The sequence below is a fragment of the Lates calcarifer genome, linkage group LG14 (genome assembly GCF_001640805.2).
Source record: "Lates calcarifer isolate ASB-BC8 linkage group LG14, TLL_Latcal_v3, whole genome shotgun sequence".
NCBI lineage: Eukaryota > Metazoa > Chordata > Actinopteri > Centropomidae > Lates > Lates calcarifer.
In genome coordinates, this window is record NC_066846.1 from 102430 (window position 1) to 127555 (window position 25126).

The 25126-nt window shown below is 40.3% G+C and overlaps 2 protein-coding genes across 2 annotated transcripts; one reads left to right on the top strand and one right to left on the bottom strand.

Annotated features, from left to right (window-relative positions):
• Positions 1-3846: 3846 nt before the first annotated feature.
• mblac1 (metallo-beta-lactamase domain containing 1) lies at positions 3847-8316 on the bottom strand. Its single transcript, XM_018693939.2, has 2 exons — positions 7803-8316; positions 3847-5252 (listed from the first exon to the last, which is right to left on the bottom strand). Exons 1-2 carry the CDS (start codon positions 8298-8300, stop codon positions 5013-5015), a joined length of 738 nt encoding a protein of 245 aa, XP_018549455.1. The 5' UTR covers positions 8301-8316; the 3' UTR covers positions 3847-5012.
• A 938-nt stretch (positions 8317-9254) lies between these two features.
• Positions 9255-14681, top strand: mpdu1b (mannose-P-dolichol utilization defect 1b). The gene is made up of 7 exons (XM_018693937.2): positions 9255-9504; positions 10769-10834; positions 11954-12086; positions 12240-12325; positions 12650-12768; positions 12931-13041; positions 13915-14681. The coding sequence occupies exons 1-7, from the start codon at positions 9378-9380 to the stop codon at positions 14047-14049; spliced, it is 777 nt and encodes a 258-aa protein (XP_018549453.1). The 5' UTR covers positions 9255-9377; the 3' UTR covers positions 14050-14681.
• Positions 14682-25126: the final 10445 nt, after the last annotated feature.

The following is a 25126-nucleotide window of genomic DNA, read 5'->3' on the forward strand; positions in this document are numbered from 1 at the left end:
TCCTGTTTAACGGCTGAAAAAAAAGTTATGTGTGTTTCCTATGTTCACCACAGGCTGAAGCAGTGATGCAACTGTGCACTATGTACACATTCACACTGTGTGAATGTGTGTGAATGGGTGAATGTGATGCGTAGTGTAAAGCGCTTTGAGTGGTCGATATGACTAGAAAAGCGTTATATAAGTACAGTCCATTTACCATTTACAACAGCATTAACTTCCCCTCCTCCATTTCACCACAGCAGAGAGCTTGCTTGCTTTCTAAATGTAGTAAGTCTTAAAGGGGTCAGTAACTGAGAATGTCTTACTCTGGTTGGTAAATGGACTTGTATAGTCCTTTTCTAGTTGTATCGACCACTGAAAGCACTTCACAGTACGTGTCACACTGACCCATTCACACACACAGACATTCATACAGCGCTTGCTCTATACATGAAGCGCTCTAACACATCCACACCCATTCACACACCAATGATGATACATCGGGGGCAACGTGGGGTTCAGTGTCTTGCCCAAGGATACTTTGGCTGGGTATTGAACTGCTGACCTTTACATTAGTGGGCGACTCACTCTACCTCCTGAACCACAGCCACCTCTGCACAGAATGCACAGAATGTTTTATTATATTCTATATCTATATTCTACATAGCTTGTTTAGATCATTATGGGGGGTACTGAAGGACAATTACATTTGCAGCTATCATGGATGTCCATTTACATTTGTTAGTTATGACACAGACTGGACACCTGTCCTGGGAGCAACCTGCCTCTCACCCCAGGTACTTGGGTATAGGCTTAAGCACGAAAGAGCATGCAGAGGACAAGCACAATAAAAACAACATTATCATCAGATTATTAAAACAATAAACCTTTCTGTTTACCAATTAAGCAAACGAGATACACGTTAATTAGAGCTTTTAAGGTGCTGTTATATTTGAACTACATAATTTGCTTCCCGGCTTCTTCTGAGCTACATCCTGACTTTACCTTTGTACTAATGCGCTGATTTAACTCTCAGAAAGAAAGCCAGTGAGCATAATTCTTTGCAGAACCCTTTCCAAGCAGTTACAGTTGTATTCAGTCTCTGGGTTCTACATTATACTTTGTCGTACCATACTACGGAGTGTCCCTCCTGTTGGGCTGCTGAGTGTTATCAGCTGCTGTTAACGTGCCATAATACCAGTAGTTTCTGCTTTAGCTGTGCACTTTCCTGGCATACAGCTTTCAGCAGGCAGAACGTCCTGACAACAGAGCTGAGAGTATCAGAGGAGCAAACAGAAACAAGTTGCACTGCTCTGCCTCACACAATGTTTCTCTCTACCCTTCATCTCCAATAAATCTCTGCGTCCGTCACACTTAGTTTTGTAGTGCTGTCATTTAAGTTAAGACCTGGTTCTGAGATTTATGTCAGGGGACCACGTCAGGTTCCTCTCCGGTCAGCCAGGAACAGAAATCTGACGCTGCAGGAGCGACAGGCACACCAAAACTGGACTGTTGAAACGCATAGCCTGGTGGATCTGATGGATCTGGATTTCTGCTGGCAGCAGAATTTGGCTTCAGCAGCATGAATCCATGGAGCCAACCTGCCTTGCTTTGGTGTTGGGAATGTTTTCTTGACTCTCTTTGGGCTCTTAGCATCAATCATGGTCTGAATGTCACAGTCTATCTGAGTATTGTTGCTGACCATGTTCATCCCTTTATGGCCACAGTTCACCAGCAGGATAATGCTCCAAGTCACAAAGCAAAAGTCGTCTCAAACGTTTTTCATGAAATTCAGTGACCTCCCCAGTCACCAGATCTGAATCCAGTAGAGCACCTCTTGGATGTGGTAGAACAGGAGATAAATTATATCTTCAAAACCTGCTTAGGATCAGTATGTTGTACAGATTTCGGACACAGCATCGGTGTATCTTTTTTGGGAATGATGAGGTCGGAACCCAGATGCCAAATATAAACTTAATTGTGGCAAAGGCCATTTACTCCCCAGTTGTAATTTCCAGTTGCAAACATATCCCACTTGGCTAAAGGAGCTATAGAACTGTCAACAATCCTTGGTAAAAATAGCTGCAAAGCCATGGTTTATACTGACACAGGCCTCTAAAGATGATGCACTAGCTTTGACAGTGTCTTTTACAGTTGGCATGTTGATCTTTGCAGTACAAAAGTTTACTTGAACAGCACATAATACATGGTTGAATCAGGTTGTCTATGTTGGTCTTTAAAGCTTCATAACAATACAAATGGGGATGGACTCTGTCCACCCAGTGCACTCGCAGACATCTGCCAATGTATAGACCTCTGGTAAAGTTGATGAGTTATGTGAACTAACAATGTCCTGCTTAATATGCAGAGTTACATTACATGTCTCTTGTCAGTCTATATATACACATCTGACATTTTCTGGAGAATTTCTGTAAACCTGCTGACATAAAAATGTGGTGTTGTTTTTTGTGTGTTTGTTTTCTGTGGCTTAGATTTTTACTTTTAAAAACCTAGATCCAGTTCAAGCTGTTCTAAGACCATCACACAACCAAATGAATTGAAAAACAAAAACGGTAAAATGGTGTCCACATCTTCTGTCCAAATGTTTTAACAATGTCAAATTGTGAGACAGAAGAGGAGCCTCAATGTCCCTCAAAGGTATTTAAGGAGACTTAGTTGTACACACAGACTCCTCTTTAACTTTAAAACCAATTTGTAGATTATGTAGAAATTTGTTTTTTGACAGGTGTGATTCAGTTAATGATTATGAGCAGAGAGCAGTTAAAGTCAGAGAAAAGAGAAGTGAACAACTGCCTTACGAAATCATTTTAAAACTCCAGTCATTGCTGGTGTAGTGTATGTGGAGTTAAATGTTTCTGTGTGCAGAAGTTCCCCCTGAGGCAACTGCTGCAATGCCCACAGTTCCACCTGTACAGTCCATGATACCAAATGAAATATCACAAAAGATTTGGGCTGATATTATGCACATGAACATGTTAAAAATGAACACTTGATCAAATAAATGAATGAATTAACACAAAGGTGTTCACACATATTTTGGGAGTACCACATCTGATTCATTATATTGTTGTTTCTGAAAGTTTCAGAAATGACCCTTCTAATGTAAATAAGTGATTCGCCTGATTTGATATTTGATATTGATATACTAAGTCATATCTTGTTAGAGATGGCCCTCTACAGGTGAATAAATGAACAGTACTCACCACAATGACCGAAAATGTAACTGTGCTGAGTCATGTATTCATGGTTTGATGATCTTTGTGCTTCGGCTGTGGACTGTGCTGTGCAACAGTAGTGCATGGTAGGTTTAAATCGTTGAGGTCAGTTTGACCCCAAACATAAAAGATATCTGTTAATTTTAAAATAAAAGCTGGGCTCATTTTTGATTTTGACAGTAGATGATTCAATAAAAGCTGTGGGTCACTGTCTTTCCTCAGTAGCTCACGGGCTCTTCCAGTTAACAGCCTGTTTACATTATTAAACAACTGTTTGTAGGAAATAGCTTAATAAATACATTTGATTTAAAAATGATGAAAGCATGTAAAAAGTAAAAACTTTGTATTGGCCCATTTTAAAAATTTGTAATTGCAAAATGAGCACAAAATATTGTATGAAGCCTTTATGAGAGTCAGTTGACTTTTAAGAAACATTCTTAATGAATCATTTTGTAAAACAGTGTGTTACTTCATGGGAAAAAGAACAAGAACTCCTGCTACACATGATTTCCTGTCACTTATTAGGAACACCTAAACTAACACAGTCTGATACTACAGTCCTGTAAGGAATCCTCCTTTAGCAACATTTTAATGTTCAGTTTGATGGTCTTAGACAGACACACTTCTGGCAACAAGTTAAAAAGCCTTTATTCAGATGATTATGTCGTGATGAAATTAGTGATGTGCCATACTGCAAAATTCCAAATCGATCCAATACAGAGTAAATACAGGGCCAGTATCACCGATACTGATACGATACAAATTCTTTTTACTTACTAAAAGCAGCTTATGTACTTAGATGTAGGGGAGAGCAGTGTGCCATGATTTACAAAATGAATGCATCAACAATATACTAAATCTGAACACATTTTCATGACCACTAGAAGATTTTGTCAGTTTTGCTTTCCACTGTCAGTTAGTTACTATAGGTAATCAGTCTGCGAAGTAACAACTATGATGATCACCTGCACTTTATGCTCAAGATCTGTCATGAGTGACTAAAATATTACTTCCACCACCACATAAGCTACCTGGGTATTTGCCTCTCTGAAGGGTCTCTATCAGTAACCTCTGTCTGTGTACCTGGGTCTGGGTCTGTCTGAGGGATTTTCCTCCTCCCCTCTTCATTTCTTTTGCAGCTCTGAGTTCTCTTTATTGTAGTTTTTCATGTGTTTGTATAAACTGGTGGTGTTGCCACAGCAGCAGATAGCCTTCCTACACAAATTGCAGCTTGCAATGTTTTCTTTTACAGCCGTAAAATATCTCCACGACACTCCTCTTTCTGCCAGCCTACAGGTGTCTGTGATGGTACGACAACAGAACACGTGAGAGCAGGGAGAGGAAGACGAGCAAAGTGTACTGCAAAATGTGAAAGCAGTGTTTGCACAGACATGTCAACTTTTTGATGAAACAGGAGCAACATACTGAATGTAGAGGACAGAAACTAAAGTGTCAATCCCATCACATTAGTGTCGATCCGGTACCAATACCAACATTGGTATCGATACTATTGATACTTGGATCGATGCCCACCCCTAACGACCTAGCAGCTGTTTGTGATACTGCTGAGTTTAACAGCCATCTGAATAAAGGACTCTTTCTCTCTTAAGGTTTCAGACAAGTGTTGATGCTGTTGAACTGCTTTACATTATACAGAGAGGTGTTTCTGTTACAAACCATAAAATACATTATTCAGTCCACTGTCAGGAGATGGTAAAAGTTGTAAAACTCCACCTAGTGTCAGTGAAATCACTTCCTTACATGACCTGGCCCGCCCTGATCTCCAGGATCAGTTCCTCAGTTCCTGAGGACTCTAAATGGGAGTCCATGTCCTGGTATGATGATGTCAGCAGTGCGTAATGCCTCTTGGCGGCTGACCTCCTGTACTGCAGTGTTCATACTCAGATCCCGCCAGCTGTCCTCATCTGAGCAGCACTCAAACAAGTCTCCTGCAACAAGCACCGTGCCCACTGACGTTCCCTTCACCTGAACACTGACATCCTGTCCTGTGTGGCCTGGGCTGGGAACAACAGATATCTGTAGGAGAGGAGAGAACAAAACAACATGTTGTATAATTAAGCATACAGCTTTGCAGAGAGGGTGTCTGGTCTGATGTTACACACATTATACACTGATCAGCCATAACATTATTATAATCATTATTGAGATCTGGGGAGTTTGGAGGCCAGGTCAACACCTTAGGCTATTTTTCAAGTTCCTTGAGATACTTCTGAGCAGTTTTTGCAGTGTGGTTGAAGCAGTATCCTGCTGGAGGAGGCCCCTGTCATTGGGGAGTGTCTTTGCCATGGGGGTGTGTGCTTGGTCTGTAACAATATTTTGCCGGTGGTACGTGTCAAATTACCATTCTAGACGAATATCAGAACCCAAGGTTTCTCAGCAGAACATTGTATTGTTACAAGATAATCAGTGTTATTCAGCTCACCTGTCAGTGGTCATAAAGTTATGGCTGAGTGTGTATATGACACATGCTTCGATTTTCATATTTATTTTGAACCAACACATTTTTGAGCCCCCCAAATTATGATTTTCAGCTAATCCAAATCTTCTTCTTGTCATTGGATGGCAGGCACATTTCTCCTCCTGATGACTTTGCAACCTAGCAGCACACCACTAACAGTGCTAAAGCCTGGGGCAAAGTGCACACTTGGGCTGACTGATGGGAAAAGCCCAGCAACAGCACGACTAGGTTGTAAAAACAAGTTGACATTTGGACTCACTTCATATATAATGTAATGAATACAATGTTTTAGAGAGAATAAGTGTGTAGTAATGGTGCTCGCTGTAAATTCTCTAGACAGTGACCTGCTCTATCATACATTCGCTCAATCAAACATTACATGGACTTTACACTAAGGAGCTGGCAGGGTAAAATCCATTTAATGTCTGGTCTGACTGATTCAGACGTTTGTATTCACACATACAGCTCTGCCGAGAAAACAATGTCTAGAAAAGTTCATGAGGGCTTACACACACATTTTACACTACAGCTGCTCAGGTGTGTGTGAAGGTGTGAGAGTAGGCATAGTTTAAAGTTCTCTCACAAGCTCTCTTTTTTCTCTCTTCAGCACAAGTTCCTGTCACTTTTCATGTTTCTAAATGACATGCATGCAGCATATGTACCCCAACAGGCAGATGACAGACATTGTGTCATCTCTCAACCTGAAAGCTTGACCTCTTTCTTTTTCTCACACGTCCTCGCAAATGCTGACTTCTCTGTCCTCTCTTTCCAAACTGTAGAATATGACACGCACACTGATGTTGTCACAGTTTGCAGCTGAAAACCTGCTTTTTTTTTTCTTTTTTTTTTTGTTCCAGCCAGGAACCAACTTTTCAGGTTAGTTTTTATCTAAATGCCCTGAGCAGTTTAAATTTAGGTGGGTAAACCTGAACAGAACCCATACCACGTTGGTAGAAGTGGGGTAAGAAAGTATGAGGGGCTACCAGGGACATTCATCAGAATCACTACATATCCACATACTGAACTGAAAGCCTCTCACACATTCATAAACCACTGAAAAATGCTATGCTCACATACTCAGCTGATAGGCTCTCATGAAAACTAGTGAAACCTTCTACATACACTACCTTATATATAAATACTACTTAAAATACTTACAATGTGCTGATATGCACAGTTGAAATGTTCCCTTATAATACTGTGATCAGGCGAGAGGACTTCTAGTATTCTTGTAACGATAATATGTTTGTGCTTGAGTGTTTACTTGTTTCAGTTTTTCACAGTGTTTTGGTGGCTTAAAGGAGAAATTAACACCAGTCAAACATCAGTCGGAGAGTGAATTACCTCTACCAGAAGAAAACCCTTAGAAGAAGTTAGAATTTTATTTTGAAGTGCTATTTCTTTTAACAGAAAACAATTCAAGTATTTATGTTCAATGGAAGAAAAAGGTGTTTTTTCTTACCAAGCATTTCAAAATACCTCATTTTAGAGCTCTAATCACAATACCAGGAAAAGGTGATATTCACATCATATCACAGTGGGTTGCCAGGTTGTAACAGAAAAGGTTTCACTAGATTTTTATAGTATGTGAATGCATTATAAATATAAATATAAATATATATATATATATATATATTATATATATATAATATATATATATATTATATATATATATATATATATATATATATACACACACACACAAGCATGGTAATTCTCATTTAAAAGAGAGCTGCAAGGAAGCAGTCACAGCCAATAAAAACTTTGTTTGACGGTCCACTATCACTGACATCACTGATCTGGCCTGCTTTAACTGACAGGAAGATGGAGCAGTAAACAAGCTGCCTGTTATTTTTAGTCTTAATTACCATCACACTGAATGATGATGATGCACTGTGCCCTTTTCTTGTTTTGACACCATGAAATAATTTGGTTGATTGTATTAAAGGTTTTAAGATCACCTTCAACACCTTTTACAGCATTGTCTGTTTTAACTGGAACACAGTAACTTTACATTCAGTGTTAGGGGAGATTACTTTCACTTTTCAAACACTTTCACCAGTGTTTGCTCTGAGGATGTGACAAAATACTGAATTACAGAAACTTACATGTTCATCAATAATGTAGGTGTGTCCGTGTGCCAGCTTGTTGGGACGGTATGTGTCCCCCTCACTGACATCATATCCCACAATCATCACTGCTGCTGGAAAAAGACCCAGATTTCCTATGTGGTCTGAATGTCCGTGAGTCCCCACGACCAAGTTTATGTCTCCCGGTTCCAGACCCCTGTCTCTCAGTGACATAAGGAGAAAGTCCCGGTCCGACGGTCCCCCGGTGTCCACCAGAATAGTCTTGGGTCCCGTTATGAGTGTGATGGTCCCGTCGGCCTTAAACGTCCCGTCACTCTGAGGGAGACAGTATCCGACTTTGAGGACGCACACGGAGTACGGCTGACCGGAGAAGTCCAGCTGGGACTCTGACAACGGGACTTTTTGAAACTGGTCAGAGACCATTATATTATTTGTCTCCATCGTGGTTGGCTGGCAGTTCACACGAAAAGCTGCCGTATTTGTAGCCACTTCCGGGTCAAAGACGAGACGCGCCATTTTTAAAATCAAATGTATAGAAGTGATTCTTAAATGTAGAGAACATGTTAAATGAAACTACAGTGTCAAATAACTTTTTGAGGAAATAAAATGTCCAATTATGAGTGAAATTATTTTTAAAAAATCGCCATTCAGTAATAGAATTAGAATTATATTACTTTTCTTGGCAGGTTCCAGGGAGTGTTGTTAAATAGAAATGGACAATGTCTGGTACTGATCCTGTGTCTGCCAACCAAGCAAAATGAATGAATGGAAAGATCTCCACTCCAATCTTTGAAAGTCATTCAGTATGCTCCTATAACAGATACTCCAGCCCAAGTATGAGGGTTGGCTGTAACATGAAAACCCCATGCTCATGCTCAGCTTTGAATTTAGTTCATGTTTCCTGTAGTTGTTTGGATAAGAGCGAAATTATGTTCAAGTGCACTTTCACAACTAAGTGGCTTTCATGGGCTTTCATTCCATAAGAAACTGAGAGGTCAGCCCTCTGACATGTGGTAGGTAGGTTAAGGCACTGATGCTCCTGTGTGATGAGGACTGAGTATGTTGTTCAATGCAGATGATATTTTAACAATTGCTGACAATCATTTCTCAATACGAAGTTTTTCACACACACACAGCGACACAAAATGCAAGCAAGTCTATTGAAAGAAATATGGTTGGATCAACAGAGTCATTACGTTTATTTTCTGTATAATATCTGTGAAAATTTTCCTTTAAACCATTACAGAGTGGTAGAGTTACATCAGGCTGAGGCGGACTGCTGTATAGATAGACACGTAAAAACTCATGAGTGGATTATCTTTACCGATGTATTTTATGTTGTAGAATAAAATGTGAAACTGCTTTGAGCTTCTGTTTACAATGGACCTTATTTCAGACGTTTAACCACAACACCCGGAAGTGTAAAATGCAAACTTATTTCCGGGTTTTAGAACTCACTCTGCAGCTCTCTGTAATTCTAATCCATTCATTTGTGGCTGTTTCCAGACAGCGGAACCACTGTATTGTTATGCGAAGTGGTAGGGCTCTTTAATTGTTACGCATTTAACTGCAACGTCACGTTTAACCTCTACAATGGCGGATAAAATATTGGTAGATAAAGGGTCGTCTTTTATGGATCCTTTCAAAGGGTTTTTGTTGACCTATTTTATGCCAGAATCGTGCTACGACGAGTTTTTTCTCAGTTTCAACTTTCTGGATGGTAAGTGGTTCTTTAGAATTTTATTCTGATACCGTAAAGACATTTGGAAGGTGTAAGACTCAGTGAGGAACGTAACGTCATGTCAGTAGTAAACTAGTTGCTTTTGTTTTATGCAGATTATTTGTTTAGGTTTCCGGAGCACCACGGTGGTCATATATTCAACATATATGTCAGTTGAATCTGCATATAGAAAAACAGCCGCCTACTTTGAGTTAGCAACCTGCCTCCAACATAATGGACATATCAAACCGTATTGACCAGTAGTTGATTACCCCTTTCGTCATTCTTCCATGTTCCATAAATGAACTACACACCGCCGTGGTAACTGAGGGAAACCTATATTTCCTGACTGAATCTCCACTAGAGCAGCACTAAAATCTTCCCATACACTATCACATTCTAATTCATTAAATATATTTACTGCTGTATATCAATAAGTCAAGCCAGGGCTAGATCAACATAGGGAGAATTTGTGAATCCGTTATGTTGTTGGTCAACAACAACAACAGGTAACTGAGAACACACAGTGTACTTCTTAAATGTGGTTCAAAAAAGCAGAATTTATTTGAAATGCCTGCCTTGGATCAGTATTGCAGGTCATGGCCATGACACACAATCTTATGGCACCAAGATCTGATTATATGAATTCAGTGAGGACAGACATGTTCAATCAATGTTCATACAGTACATATATTAGTGTAAACAAATGTATGAAATACAACATGCTAAACTATTAAACGATCAACTTTGACAGACCATATTTGAACAATAGCTTTATATTAACTGCAGTGCATTTAAAGGCACATATGTTGGCAGGAATACTGTGTGGGTGTGCAGGCCCCTGGAGAGTCATGCCTTTAAACATGTTAGTGTGTTCAGCTTCTGTAATTTGTACTTCGCAGGTAAAGCTCAGGTGGGCGGGTTAGTCCTCAACTTTAGTGTTGTTGTTTTTTTAGAGCCCAGCCAACATTGAACACATCTCACTGGAATCACTAGTTCCTCATGTTTGAGTAATGTTGGTTTTAGGAAATAACAGCTTAACACTTTGTAGTTTATACACATTAATGATAGGCCACAGAATATGAGTTACAAATGAAGTTAGGTTTCACACTCTCTGCTCTCATTCTCTTCCTTACTTGCAGACTCATGCATTTCTCTCCTGATCCTCTCTTGTTTTATATTCTCTATGACTGATTTAGTGTGGGTGTGTATCCAATGTGATGTATGACAGCCAGCTAATCTGTGTTTTTATATTTTATACCAGTACCATGTCTGAAGATCGTCCTAAGCAAAGTCCTGGGGATTGGCATCATCCTGGGATCAGTGATGGGTAAAACACCTCGACTCTGCGTCTCTCTTTATGAAATATTTTATCAGAGTTTTGTATGTGTAACCATAATTCATCCCTCCATTTTTGAATGTGCTGATTTGTATGTCAGGGTTATTAATCATTTTTAGCTAATTAAACTAGCCTAATTTTACTGCAGGCGTGATCGCTCAGTCATGACTAGACCAAAACAGTCATGTGACACACACATTTTCAAGAGAAAACAAGTGTAATGTGTAGCGTATACAACATGTACAGCTTGCCCTAACTTTGATCAGAATCCTAATTTAGTGATTTACATCCGTTACAGTGTTCATTTTGAAACAAAAAATGGTGCCAGTGGGTTGGGGTTAGGGTTTGGTTGGCGTGGGGTGGGCGGTGGTTGTTTCACAGCTCCATGCTCAGTTGCACAGTGGAATTAATGTAGGCTATTAGGTATGCTATTTAATGAATGTAATTACTATAACTAATGTTGTCTTGCTAGCTAATAATCAACACTGGTATTTGAAGTAGGTGCAGTGCACTTAATGCTTCAGAGAGAAAGCCTGTCTGTTGTCATGGACTCTCTGTATATACTTACCTCATGTGCACAAATTAGTTAAAACATGGAAACTAATTGTATTTCATTTGTATGTTTAAAAAAATAAATAAATTCTGATGTGACCACTCCAGGCCTCCATATGATTGAAACTAGACTAAAACTACCACAAATCAAATGACTAAAGGAAAAAAGTACCAAAATTAACACTGAGTTGTTCCTGATTTAAATCTAAATTTGAGCTTTTGGCCCTTTCTTTTTTTAACTTAAAAAAGCAAGTGAATATGTTTTTATATACTGGCATAAGTTTTGAAAAATTTCCAACAATAAACAGCTCTTCTAATTAAAAAAAGTCCAGCACTAATAGTGAGACAATCAGCATACAGCCTGTTTCTATTTAGATTTATTTTACAGGGCAAAACTTTTCCTTAGTTTTGTTTAGAAACAAAAACATACCAGGTTAATTACGCTTCATAAACATTATTGGCAGCCAAAGTAAATTTTAGATTTTCATTACTGCAGTTATATAAAATCCAGTGTTTACGTATCTGTACTGTTCACACAACTCTCTTCCTGGTTCACAGTGAAACTGCCACAGATCTTAAAGCTGATTGGAGCAAAGAGCGCTGAGGGATTGAGCTTCAATTCTGTTCTGCTGGAGCTGCTGGCCATCACAGGAACAATGGCCTACAGTATCACCAACAAGTTCCCCTTCAGGTTGGGCCATTTTCAGATAAACTCTGTCTCTATGTACATAGAGAATTCAGACTTCTACAGTTCTGCTATTGTGCTATTGCTATTGTTATTCTCCACCTTTGGCTTCTTTTTTCTTGAGTAACAAATTGAGTAACATGCTGAATGTTACCTCAGTGCCTGGGGCGAGGCTCTGTTCCTCATGCTACAGACAGTCACCATTGGCTTCCTCATTCAGCACTACGGAGGAAGAACCAGTAGAGGTAAGACTGCACGCACACTCGGCAGCACCAGTACTAATATTAATATTTGATATTTTGATATTGTCATATGTGATATTTTAGTAAGTCCTCTTTAAATTAAAAATTACGGTGAAATAAGTTTGGGTTTGGCTCTGCTCTTTTTAGATCTGGTCCCAAGTCGACTTCATTAAATTCTGCATCCAGTATATCCCTTATCGAACTATTCTTAAGTGGCAACATGCCACCCCACCCCATGTGAAATGTTGCATTCTAAAATGAAACGAAACAAAATCCTGAAAAACTCAAAGCCAAGTTCAGTCTAAAGGAGTTTTTTTTCTCTCCCAGGTGTCCTCTTTGTCATTGTGTATTTTGGCCTGCTGGTCCTCCTGCTGTCTCCAGTCACTCCCATGGCAGTGGTTACCTCTATGCAGGCATCTAATATGCCAGCTATCATCATTGGCAGAGTAAGCGATGACAGTGTAGTGTAATATGTTTACAGTAATACAGTATTTTATTTTGTATTTTCTGTTTCACAATTCACTAAAATGTAAAGGAATTTATAGTAAAAGAGGAATGAAAAAAATGCGTAACACAGGAGAGACTGACAGTGTGTGTGGTTGTCTCAGCTGATACAGGCATTAACTAACTTCAATAATGGGCACACTGGCCAGCTGTCAGCCATCTCTGTCTTCTTGCTATTTGCTGGATCCCTCGCACGTATCTTCACCTCACTACAGGTAAGAAGTGTCTGGGTGGGTGTTCAGGTATGCGTATTATTTTACTATATTTGTGAGGTTCAAACACTGGGAGCCCACCATAGTCGTGTGCTCCCAGTGTCCAGTACAGTACTGATTTGATTGGGAAGAAGATTTACACTAACAGAAAAGTACTGAAGTGAACAGACAAAACACAGCCACATACAACATGTTGCCACAGAGTCGGGGAACAACTATTCGGTCAATTGTTCTCCAGAGTCATCTGCTGTGGAACCCTTTATCAGCAAGGAAACAGTACTGTCCAACAGCAGCAGCAAAACATTGGCTAAAGATGCATCACTTTTCTGAGCACTTTCGAGTGCCTTTGCTCAGCAGCAGTGTCACCACGTCGACAGTAACTTGTATTCAGGCATTTTAAAAAAAACATGCAGTTCATTATCTCACCAACAGATGGCAACCTACCCTCAGACAAAAAAAGCAAAGAGTGAATCGGCAAGTCTGAAACAACCTGAGCCTGCTTCTGGGCCTGAGCTCTAGGCAGAACACTGGGTGCTTAGAAATGCTCAACAACTTCAGGCAAACAAAACTGCCTGTGTATTCTTTTGAAACCAGAACCATTTTCTGAGTACTGGCATTCTTAGCAGTGAGTTACAGATGACTGGTTGTTGTACTGTCAGGTGCATCAAAGGGGCTACAGATGATTGCCTGAAGGAATTCATCTACCAAACCTATATTTGCTCAGTTAGAGATCCATAATGTTAGTTTTAGTCCAGACTGGTAAACTGCCTTGATTAATTTAACTTAAGTTTGTATGTTAGGAAATCTACTCTCTTATCAGCATGTGTTCACATGTTACACAAGTACATTGTTTTGAGTTGTATTGTTCTCTTACAGGAAACTGGAGACTCACTGATGGCCCTGACCTATGTTATATCCTCAGCCTGTAACGGCATCATCACTCTGCAGGTACTCTACTACTGGAACAGCTCCCCAGAACGCAAGAAGAAGAAGAAAAAGAAGAGAGAGTAGACAAAGGACAAAGTTAAACTTCAGTTATAGAGAAACTCTTTCCATATCCAACTTCAGACACTCTCAGAGAGGTGTCTTGTAAACTTGAAAGAACAAATGAAATGCATGTACAGAGCCACAGGAAAGTGTGTGTCAATGAATCTGCTGGACAAACACTTGACTTTGAAGCAAGGATACAAACTTAACATGCCAAACCAACTTTAGTGGTGTTTTCTATCTGTTCTATGTAGGCCTACTGGCTTTATGATTGACAGTTAGGTTTGGTAGGTGATGTTGGGTCCACACTCTTGCTGTGCAGTACTACATTCCTCTTGATGCGGTTTTCCTCTTTACAATTGAACTGTGTTCACACTGGTATGTTTAAGTGTTTGGAAAGGGTCTGTGCATAGAAATGTTGATTTTTCTCATCCAGGGCAAAATTCTTTTTTAGCAATGGTTTGAAACAGTTTTTACCATGGATGCATGTAAAGAAACATTTGTTGTTTTATCATTTGACATAAATATAATTCCACACCAGCTCCACCAAGAGTCACATTTGCAGATTCAGTGCACACTGTTTGTAACCCATATGAAAGGTTTCTGTAATTTTCTACAGGATCATGTCACATGTAACATAAAGGTGAAATTTTAAATGAAGTGTCATAATTCAACAGTATGAACTCAGGTTTAAACAAGACTGATTTTATAGCTAGCAGCTCTGTGAGAGAGAGGTGGTAGAGCTACATGCTAAATTGACCAAGCTAACATTCTCATTCTAAGCAGGTATAAGTTTTGCATTATTTAAATTTAATGAATGCATAGGTTTTTTTCAGTTGATCAGTGTACTAATTAACTAACCGCTGAAAAAAATCCAAAAACTCTAATGTTCTTGGAAGGCCCCAGATTACATTCTGTTCATGGGAAACAGAGTCTACAAAAACACCATTTCTATAGAATCAAATACATTGTGAATGCTGCATCACTGATCGTCACAGTCAACACATTACATCCCAGCTCTGCTTCTTCTTCCCCTTCATGACAGCTCTCTGTCCTGAGAGGTGACATGAAACGTGAAATGTTCCTGGTCATTCTTCACCTCCTCTTCTGCTGCAGCAGACCCTGTTTGTACTTAAACAACACTGCCACCCTTTATGCAACTCAGCCAAGTATAGAGTGTTACACCAAGCGAAGACGACCCAAAACATCAGTGAACTACATCACAGCATATTGATAGAAGGGATATGCAGACAGGTGAAAAAGAAAACAACATAAAGTGTTGTAGTAAAGTGTCGGGCCTCGAGCCTCCACAGCTTCAGTGCTCTTTGGCATTGATTCTCCAAGTCTCTACACTCTGTTGGAGGGATGAACACCATTCTTAGAAAAGATTCCCTCATTTGGTGTTTGATGTTGGTGGTCTAACATGTCCGTTCAACATGGCCCAACATGGTTTCATAGTCACCAAATCATTCAGTAACCCCCTATGTCCTATGGATGGGGGGTACTGTCATCCTGGAGGAGACAGAAATGTTTCATCATAGGATAAAGTGACCATTCAGAGAAATGTTGTATTTATTTGCAACTGGACTCAAACAATGCCAGAAAAATGGTTGCACAGTTGAAAAACATCTGCATCTAATGTGTTTCTCCACTCGTTTATTCAGGCTTTTTCCTTCATTTGTAACCTGGCTGTAAATGTTTTAGCACATGGCATGTAGATGATCCACAGCATGCTCAGAGAGACAAAAAATAGCTAATAGGTAGTGGTGCTACCTTCCTGATAATTCAAGGTCATTGTGTCACAGAGGATCAGATCACAGGAGAAAAATGAATTCCAAAGACCAAACAACACATCACCAGACTGTGGTCAAACATGGTCACAATTTCCAAAACACAGCTGACCTTTTTTCATGAGTTGTCATTAGGTTAAAGTCTTGTTTTTCAAATGTTCACGCATACTTGCAAGATGTTAGCATAGGCTATGTATTAAATGATCTCATATTTTATGCCTCATACAAGAGGTGTAATTGTGTTGAGAGCACTTCATGTCGTGTAGATGCAGTGAGAGAACTGTGCTTTAAGTAATATCTAACAAACAAATGGGTCATGCCACATAATCTGGAGTCAGGCTCAGTTTATCTAAAATAAAACTGAGAGAAATTGACAGTGAGATCTGGTGCTGAGACCACACTTCCTCCTATTTCACCAATTACAAGCACCCACACAGGAAGCTGTAGCTGCTTCACAATAAAAGCATTACTGTACTTGGCTACTGGAAAGAAAAAAAATGGAAAGCAGCAAGTTAACTTTAACATTAAGTAAAGCTTAGCTAATACAAGCTGAACTCCAGCTCCAAGCAGAGCAGATGAGAAAACCGTGAGTTTCCTACCTACAGTCTGACTGCTGATGGAGATCAGTGTTGCTTGATCCAAGATCTGCAGCGAAAACACTGGATCACTAAATATCTCACTGTTTATGTCAATGGTAATATAATATGCTACAGTTACTGCTACAGTTACTTCACATACAAGACTGAATCAATTAAAGAGTACATCTACATATACTGACATTTCTGATCCAATATATGAAGGAGTGGCTGATGACATGGCTGATGATGATTGGAGCGAAGCGTGAGCTGATCAAATGTGAATGAATTAAAAGTGTTTTGATGGAATATGGAAACCAATATTTGTGTGTGTTTCATAAATACTGGTCATGTTATGGATGTGAACCTTGATCACTTTTTGTTAGATTGCTTTTTTATGTATTTCAGTTTGTTCCTACATACAGTGAGGTTACTGTTATATCATGAGGCTTTGTGTCAGCTGTACAACTTGGTGAACTACAGCTGGTTTCATACTAAAGCCAAGTCATACTGAAATCATCCTCAGGAAAACTTTGAAATCAGTCATAACAGAATCAAAATATAAAATATATAAATATATATATAAGAATACAAGCAATATAGTGTATAAGAATATAAGTATATAAGTATTTAAAATATTCAGCCTCGTGCAGGAACCACTTGTACAAACAGATTGTTCTTAATTGGCACAATGAGAGATATAACATTCACCAATTTTCTCATACTGCAAATTTTTTGCTTGGGAACCATCCAAACTCCATGACTCATTCAGACCTGTTGTTGTTGTCTCAGCTGTTTTGTTGCTGCTTCTCTAATTCTTAGTAGATTGTTGATGCTTCCAGTCCATAAATCTGATTCTTCCAAGAACCAGTAATGTCAGGTACCATTTCTGAATGCAAGATGCTTCTTATTAACAGTCATGGTTGTCATGGTTGTGTCATCAGATGCTGCAGTTTGTTATCTAACCAGATGATGGGTCACAGATGAAATAACCAGCTCCAAGTAAAACTCTACAAACTTAAAGAACTTGTCTGTTTAAGATGAAGACTCGTTTTGTATCTCAGCTGTCAGTATGAAAGGCAGAGGGTGTGTTGCATCACCTGCATCACCATTATCACCATTTAACTTTCTGTTGAACAACCTTTTCTTCACTGTCCTGTGGGTGCATGCCAGGGTTCAGGGAAGGGACAGAGAGGGTTGGCTGCCAGAGATCAACAACAGCATTTCATGAAAAAGAAAAGAAAGGGAAACTGCTTTTAATGAGGAGAGATGGGGTGAGGGGTGGGAGTGGAGGGCAGACTAGCCGCAGGCTGGCTCATATCTGATAGCAGAGTAGAGATGGTACAGATTGGTGTGTTTGTTAGGCCCGATCACCTGCCACTTTTCATCTTGGGAGGTCCTTCTTCCCTCCTCGGCTCCAGACTAGGCTCACTGCTCCACTGCTCTTCTGTCTTAACATGCAATACCAAAGTTCAGCACCATAAAAAAACATACCTAACATCAAATTCATTTGACTCAGAGAAGTTTAGGTGTTGTGCATTTTGATTCGGTTCACTGCAGAATACTATGAAAAAACACAAAGTAGTTATTAGTTCTTAGATGTTTTAATGTGTTTTCACGTGTTCCCTAAGTACACAGTAGAGTAGTTGCCACTTTATTAAAAACACTTTCCTAAAACTACTGCACGTAGCCAGGGCTGGTTGTAGGCTGAGTGATTGGTTATTTATTATAAGAACATTCTAAACTACAGTTATGTGTTAGTTAGTTAAAGAAAATATGAAGATAAACAATGATCTCCACACCAAGATGAAAACAGAACTAAGGATGTCCTGAGCCAGTCTGCAGATCAGGACCAATCCAGGCACTGTGTGATGTTCAACTTTGGCTATAAATCCAGATGTCAGCAGTGATCTGTGATTTACCACTTTAAGAAACTAAAAGAAAACTCCTACATGCAACTAAATGCTTTACTATTTTAATTCAGCCTATATGAATTATATCAAATATAAATCAGAACATCTGTCAGTTGAAGTCAGATGACACCGAAACTGTGTTGTGGAGTTAAACGTACACCTGCATCAGAAACCTGGACAGCGTCAGATTTCTTCTGTTCCATGTACAGTGGCATGAAAAAGTCAGTGAACCTTGTGGAATGACATGATTTTCAGCATCAACTGGTCATAAAATCTGATCCAATCTTCATCTAAGTCACAAGCACAGTCAAACACAATGTGCTTAAGACAATAACCCACAAACAATTCTAACCTTTCGTGTCTTTATTGAACACAGACATTAAGCATTCACAGTGCTTGTGGAAAAAGTAAGAGAACCTTTGGATTTAAGAAGTGGTTGAACCTCCTTTGGCAGCAGTAACCTCAGTCCAGCTCTTCCAGTCTCAGACCTGATCAAGGTTGAGGAGGAAGTTTGGACCGTTCTTCCTACAGAGCTGCTTCAGCTCAGACAGAGTCTCAGGACGTCTGGTGTGAACGTCTCTCTGAGCTCATTCCACAGCAGCTCTGTTGGATTCAGGTCTGGGCTCTAAAAGTCATTGTCTGGTTCTGGTTAGATTTACTCTGATGTTTACGGTCATTGTCCTGCTGCATCATCCAGTTTCTCCTGATTCAGCTGGTGACAGACACCCTGATATTGTCCTGTAGGATACTTTGATAAACCTGGGAATTAATTTTCCCCTTGATCATGGTGAGCTGTCCTGACCCAGAGGCAGCAAGACAGCTCCTAATCCTGATGCTCCCTCCGCTGTACTTTTCTGTTGGATGATGTTTTAATGTTGTTATGTGGTTCTCGGTTCACACCATGCTCCATGATGTGTGTACAGTAGACTCATGAACAGCTCTAGTGATTTCTTAGCTGTTATTCTGGTACTCTAGTTTTTTTTTTTTACCTCGTTGATCATTATGCATTTTGTCTTTGGAGTCATCTTAGCTGGGCGTCCTCTTCAGGGGAGAGTAACCACAGAACTAACTCATCTCCATCTCACAGTTTGTCTGACTGTGGACTGATGAGTATCTAAACTCTCTCAGGTGACTGGAACCAATTCCAGCTTTATGCAAATTAACAATTCTTGATTCTAAGTCGTCTGAGATCTTGTTATGTGAACATGGTTTACATCAGGACTCTGGTTTTTTAGCTTTTGCTGATGTCATTAGCCAAGGAGTTCACATATGTTTTCCAAACTATACTGTAAATGTTTGAATAACAGATTTAGTATGAACAAGAGCAATAATAATTTGTGTGTTCTGATTGTGTTTGTTCATTATTGTAACTAGACCAGTTATGACAGGTGTGCCAGTGTGCATCTGATCGTGCTAATTAACAGGCTTGTTGATGACACAGTTTAGAAGCTGAATAATGTTGAACTAAACTAACATATTGTTAAACTACGAAAAGGTCAGTCAATCCAAAGGCATCAGTGGATGGCTGAGGGCACCAAAATGGACAGAAACAGTTCTGCAAATAGTTATTGTATCTGACAACAATACCAACAAAAACTTTGGTTGGACTGTAGAAACTTTTTCATGGTACCTCCAGGTCTTAGAGAGCCATTTTTAACTGTCTTTAAACTAAAATGTAATCTCAAATAAAGCCTCAACCTGTGGAATATGTGTGAATAAGCAGATTTAAATCAAAAAAGACAAATTAATTGGAATGTAGTGCCAAATGTATAGCAAACAGAAGGTTAAGGCTTCTTCAGACTTTCGAGGCACCTATGAGCAACTGCTGTAGATGATGCTGTTTGGCTTTGAGGGAACACAGGGATAGTGCCTTTAAATCTTTATCACACCTGTAATCTGCTCTGTGTGGGCTGTTCCTATCAGAGTCATCAACAGACTGCATTTCTCATCGCATCACAACATCTGTAAAATCCACACTGAACACAGCAGAGTCAACGGGGGCGGGGGGGGGGGGGGGGGGGGGGGGATATTGATGAGTTGTGCGGACGCTCCTTTCATCTGCTTCTTTACTCAAGTTCATGATAAGAGATGCAAACATCTTCCCCCTCAGTCTGTTTATCAGAGCATCTAGAAGAGCAGGATGTTTCTGTGTTGAAAATAACACGGCCATGTACAGTACAGAGAGCCAATACTGATCATAGTATTTGTGCCTTCAGCCATTATTCTATTGTAATGGTCTATATTTACTGTCTATATCTACTATTTATATCAGCATGTTACTGTCCATGAATAGTGATGCCTTAGTCTCTTCACTAAAAACTACAATATAGAGGTAATAAAAGTCATAATACTGTGGTTCTTCAATTAAAAACCAGGAGAAATAAGGAGGCAGAAATCTCCTATCTGACTATGCCCCTGAAAAAATACCACTAGAGGGAGTGAGAAAATATGTTTCAGTTATTTGTTTGAGTGAATTGGTGGTTGAATGAACTGCCCCTAAGTCATTGACAATAGAGACTTCTCTTTTCAGCTAAACAGTTCTCAAGTAGAAGGTTGTAGTTTGTACACATCCTCCCTCTTCTAATGGAGAATGTAGCCTCTACTGTTTTTAGACAAAACAATGATCCTTATCATACCTTTAGCACCAGTCAGCCTGGTTCTGTGCGTGTGTGCCCTCTCAGTCCCACCCAGGTATTCCATGCAAGCAGCTGCACAGCGTGACGCTGACTCAAAAATGCAGTAGATGCGGTAACGTTCATCACAACTGAAGTGGTAAGCTGTCAAAACAGCAGCCACCCACCTATTCACCTGCATGCCAGCAACAACTCTGTAACTCATTCAGCCACCTGTGGTGGAGGTGTGTTTTCTTTGTGTGTAATCTATGAGGGCCACATGCCCTCACAAAGACAGCGGGATGGGGAAAGCCTTCAAATCCGAAAGCACTGTGATGTAGTTTTTATTTCAACATGTGCCAAAATAATTTAGCAACTACAGTGGCTGCCATCTAGGTAGTTCTGGTGGCAGGTGAAATTGCCATAAGAAATTATCATTTATACTGTAATTATCTCAACATAAATGACAAACTGAGCAAAATTAAACTTCTGGTTGAACATGTGCCTCGACCCGACTACTTCCACATCAGGGCTGATTCCAGCTGTTTGCTCCAGTGTTGGCTGACAGCCAGAAGACTTTCTGCACCAGAATTAGCTCAGATTTGGAGGTAGTATCTGACAATCATGCTGAATCTGAATCAGTTCACAAATGTCAAAAATCAATTTTACTAAATTGCCCTTAGAGGTACTTGTGGGTCTGAATGGTGGTTTATCTATATATGTCAGCCCTGTGATGGACTACACCCCGCCTCTCGCCCAGTGTCAGCTGGGATAGGCTCCGGCCCCTGGTGACCCTTATGGACAAGTGGTATAGATAATGGGATGGATGTAAGAGTATAGGAGCAGTTCTAACTGTTGACTAAAGCTGTACATTAATTTAAAATTCAATTCAATTCAGTTTTATTTATATAGCGCCATATCACAACAACAGTCATCTCAAGGCACTTTTCATATAGAGCAGGTCTAGACCGTACTCTTTAAAATAGGTATTAACAGAGAGAGACCCAACAGATCCCACCATGAGCAGCACTAGGAGACAGTGGCAAGGAAAAACTTCCTTTTAAGAGGCAGAAACCTCGAGCAGAACCAGGACTCAGGGTGGGCGGCCATCTGCCTCGACCGTTGAGTTGGGGGGTTGGGGGGCGTCGACTCTTGGAAACTGTAAACCAGCATTCTGAGAGCACAGAGTCCTGGTGGGATTGTAGGGGACTATGAGATCTTTAAGGTAAGATGGAGCCTGACCATTAAGGGCTTTGTAAGTGAGGAGGAGGATTTTGAATTCTACTCTGGATTTGACTGGGAGTCCAATGTAGAGAGGCTAACACAGGAGAAATATGGTCTCTTTTCCTAGTTCCTGTCAGTAATCGTGCTGCAGCATTTTGAATCAGCTGCAGAGTCTTTAGAGACTTGTTGGGGCAGCAAGAAGGCAGTCCTAGAAGTTTGTTTTATGTGTGAGTTAAAGGACATATCCTGATCAAAGATGACTCCCAGATTCTTTACAGTGGAGCTGGGAGCCAGGCCAATGCTGTCTAATGGAACTACATCATTAGAAAGTTTGTTTCTGATGTGTTCAGGACCAATTATAATGATTTCAGTTTTATCTGAGTTTAGTAGTAAGAAGTTGCTTGTCATCCAGATTTTAATGTTCCTAAGACAAGCTTGGAGTTTGGCTAGATGATTGGTTTCATCAGGTTCCATTGACAGATAAAGCTGTGTATCATCTGCATAACAATGGAAATTTATGGAGTGTTTCCTGATGATATTGCCCAAGGGAAGCATATACAGAGTGAAGAGGATTGGTCCAAGCACTGACCCTTGTGGAACTCCATGTCTAACTTTTGTGTGTATGGAGGAGTAGTTGTTAACATGTACAAACTGAAGCCTATCAGATAGATAGGACTTAAAGCCAGTTTAGTGCAGTTCCTTTAATACCAATAAAGTGCTCCAGTCTCTGTAAAAGGATGTGATCGTATCAAAAGCAGCACTGAGATCTAACAAGACAAGTACAGAAACAAGTCCGTTGTCTGATGCTCAAATGAACTATTATCCTGTAGAAAGTCGCACAACTGTTTTGCAACTGCTTTCTCTAGGATTTTGGAAAGAATAAAAATAATAAAACAGTTTCAAAAAAAGATCAAGAAAAACGTGTCTTTGAGAAGGTGTGTTGTGGTCACAAAAGATAATTGTTTCTAATTCAATAAACCCATCCCAACCACCAGAAGAAAAAAAAGGAACTGGTTGCTGTTAAAAACCAGTTCTTGTTTGACAGCACTTGAATACACTTTCTCGCCTCTTAACCCACCCAACCGGTTCAGGCTGCCCATCCTGGGTCTGGTTCTGCGAAGGAGTTTTCCCTCTCCACTGTCGCCAAGAGCTACTCCTGGTGGGAACTGTTGGATTTCTCCATAATAATGTAAGGTCTCAACCTTACTCTGTAAAGTGCCCTGAGATCATGTATGTTGTGATTTGGTGCCGTATAAATAAAAATGAATTGAATAAAATCAGTGAGTCCCTAGTGGTGAAGTGGTGAACAAGGCCATGTAAGGACTTCCAGTTTTTGTCTTCTTGTGATGATATAATTGTAATTCCCCCTCTCACTTGTTGGAATCTTCAATAAAGAAAGGGACAACAGCAGCTAGCATAAGTTCACTTTGCAGGAGAGGATTCAAATTCAATCGCTGCTAAAACACAGAGGTTATGTCTAGATTATGTGTCTCCTAAGTAAATGCCAGATTGCACTTAAAAAACCCTGTTGGTAACCACCACCTGATTCTCACACATACACTCTCACACACACAGAGGCTGACCACAGCTCTTTGTGGAGACTTTTAAGTCACTCTCTGCAGATCCATGGCAACCACTTGTTGAAGCCTCACTGCTTGTTGCCAAGTGATGGGATGTATTGGACCAGAAAATCCATTGACACTCCCTCCACCTCCTTCTCCACCCACCCCTCCCTCTCCCTACACCCACCCCTACCCACCCATGGACTGCAGCCAAAACAACTCGCATATACGCTCTAACTTCCGCTAGTTAGTTAGAACAATGATACTTTGGTATTTTGCCAAATTCAGTCTGTATTTAAATAAACAGCTCACTGAAAGAATCTAAAAAGTGATCTTCTAACTTTTAACAGCTACATATGCCATGTTCTTCATGCATAAAGACTGTCTATGAGTGTGTGAAAAGAATGCTTCACAGCAGCAGAATCAAATGAACCGTGCCCAACCTAGAATCTTAGCTTTTTAGTTAATATGAGAAAGTTGCTTTTTTTAAAGAACTACTGTGTTTATATGGTTCCATTAGTCCTTGACAGAGTTGCAGAGGTTTCTAATGAAGTTCCAGGGATACTTGAGGGGCTCAACAAGTTCCAGAGTCTTTCAGGGGGTTCAGAGGGGGAACAGGATCATTACCCTATGGTTTTACTGTAACTGACCTTCGCCTTCTAAATATCTCTCCATACAGAAGTTTCATAAGTAAATACCACATGGACTTAAATGTATCACATCACCACCAATGACATTTAATTACATTCAGATATGTGCTGTTTGACAAGCCCCCCCCCCCTCCTCCTGTTGATCCTGCTGCCTGCATCTTTTCTCCTCTTCTCTCCCCTCTCCCCCGCCCCCCTCCCCTCACTGACCGATTAGCCAGTGCGGGGTTCTCTCCCATTTCCATGAGAAAGGCGGCGGTCGGTGAAAGGGTTAAGCCTGAGGACGAAGCCCCCCAAAAGCAGCCCTAATTTTCTGCCCGGCGGGGGAGTGGGTGAAGCGGGGAGAAGGACAAAGACGCCCGGGGGAGGAGCGGAGACTCCGGCTTTACTATATGCACCTGCGGCCTGAAAAGCCACGGACAATGCGCCTCCGAAACGGCCAATTACGAACGGGCCATCCACCCGCTTTCTCTGTGGAGAGACTTGGGGGAGGAGGGACTGCAGTGAAAGGGAGGAGGAGGGGAACAGGGAAAGTGAATTTTAAAAGAGAGTAAAGATAAGAAAGTAAATAATGGAGCTTTAAATCATTCGGGGCACTATAGACCATCGCTCCTTTCACCCTCACCCATCACATCTTCCCATTCCTGTCACTGTTCTCCCGCTAATGTTCACTTTTGTTTTATTCTGAGCGGCCTCAGGCAGAGCTGTGAGACTGACTGCTGCTCTGCCATTCCTATCTGCTGTAATGATCAGGATGGATGAGATCATGTTTGAAGCA

Excerpts from the sequence above, each read along its gene's own strand:
- mblac1 (XM_018693939.2), bottom strand. The coding sequence starts at position 8,300 with ATGGCGCGTCTCGTCTTTGACCCGGAAGTGGCTACAAATACGGCAGCT. Across the intron at positions 5,253-7,802 it reads CCTACATTATTGATGAACAT|ATATCTGTTGTTCCCAGCCC; the intron begins GTAAGTTTCTGT and ends CCTCTCCTACAG.
- mpdu1b (XM_018693937.2), top strand. The coding sequence starts at position 9,378 with ATGGCGGATAAAATATTGGTAGATAAAGGGTCGTCTTTTATGGATCCT. Across the intron at positions 10,835-11,953 it reads CATCCTGGGATCAGTGATGG|TGAAACTGCCACAGATCTTA; the intron begins GTAAAACACCTC and ends CCTGGTTCACAG. Across the intron at positions 12,326-12,649 it reads CGGAGGAAGAACCAGTAGAG|GTGTCCTCTTTGTCATTGTG; the intron begins GTAAGACTGCAC and ends TTTCTCTCCCAG.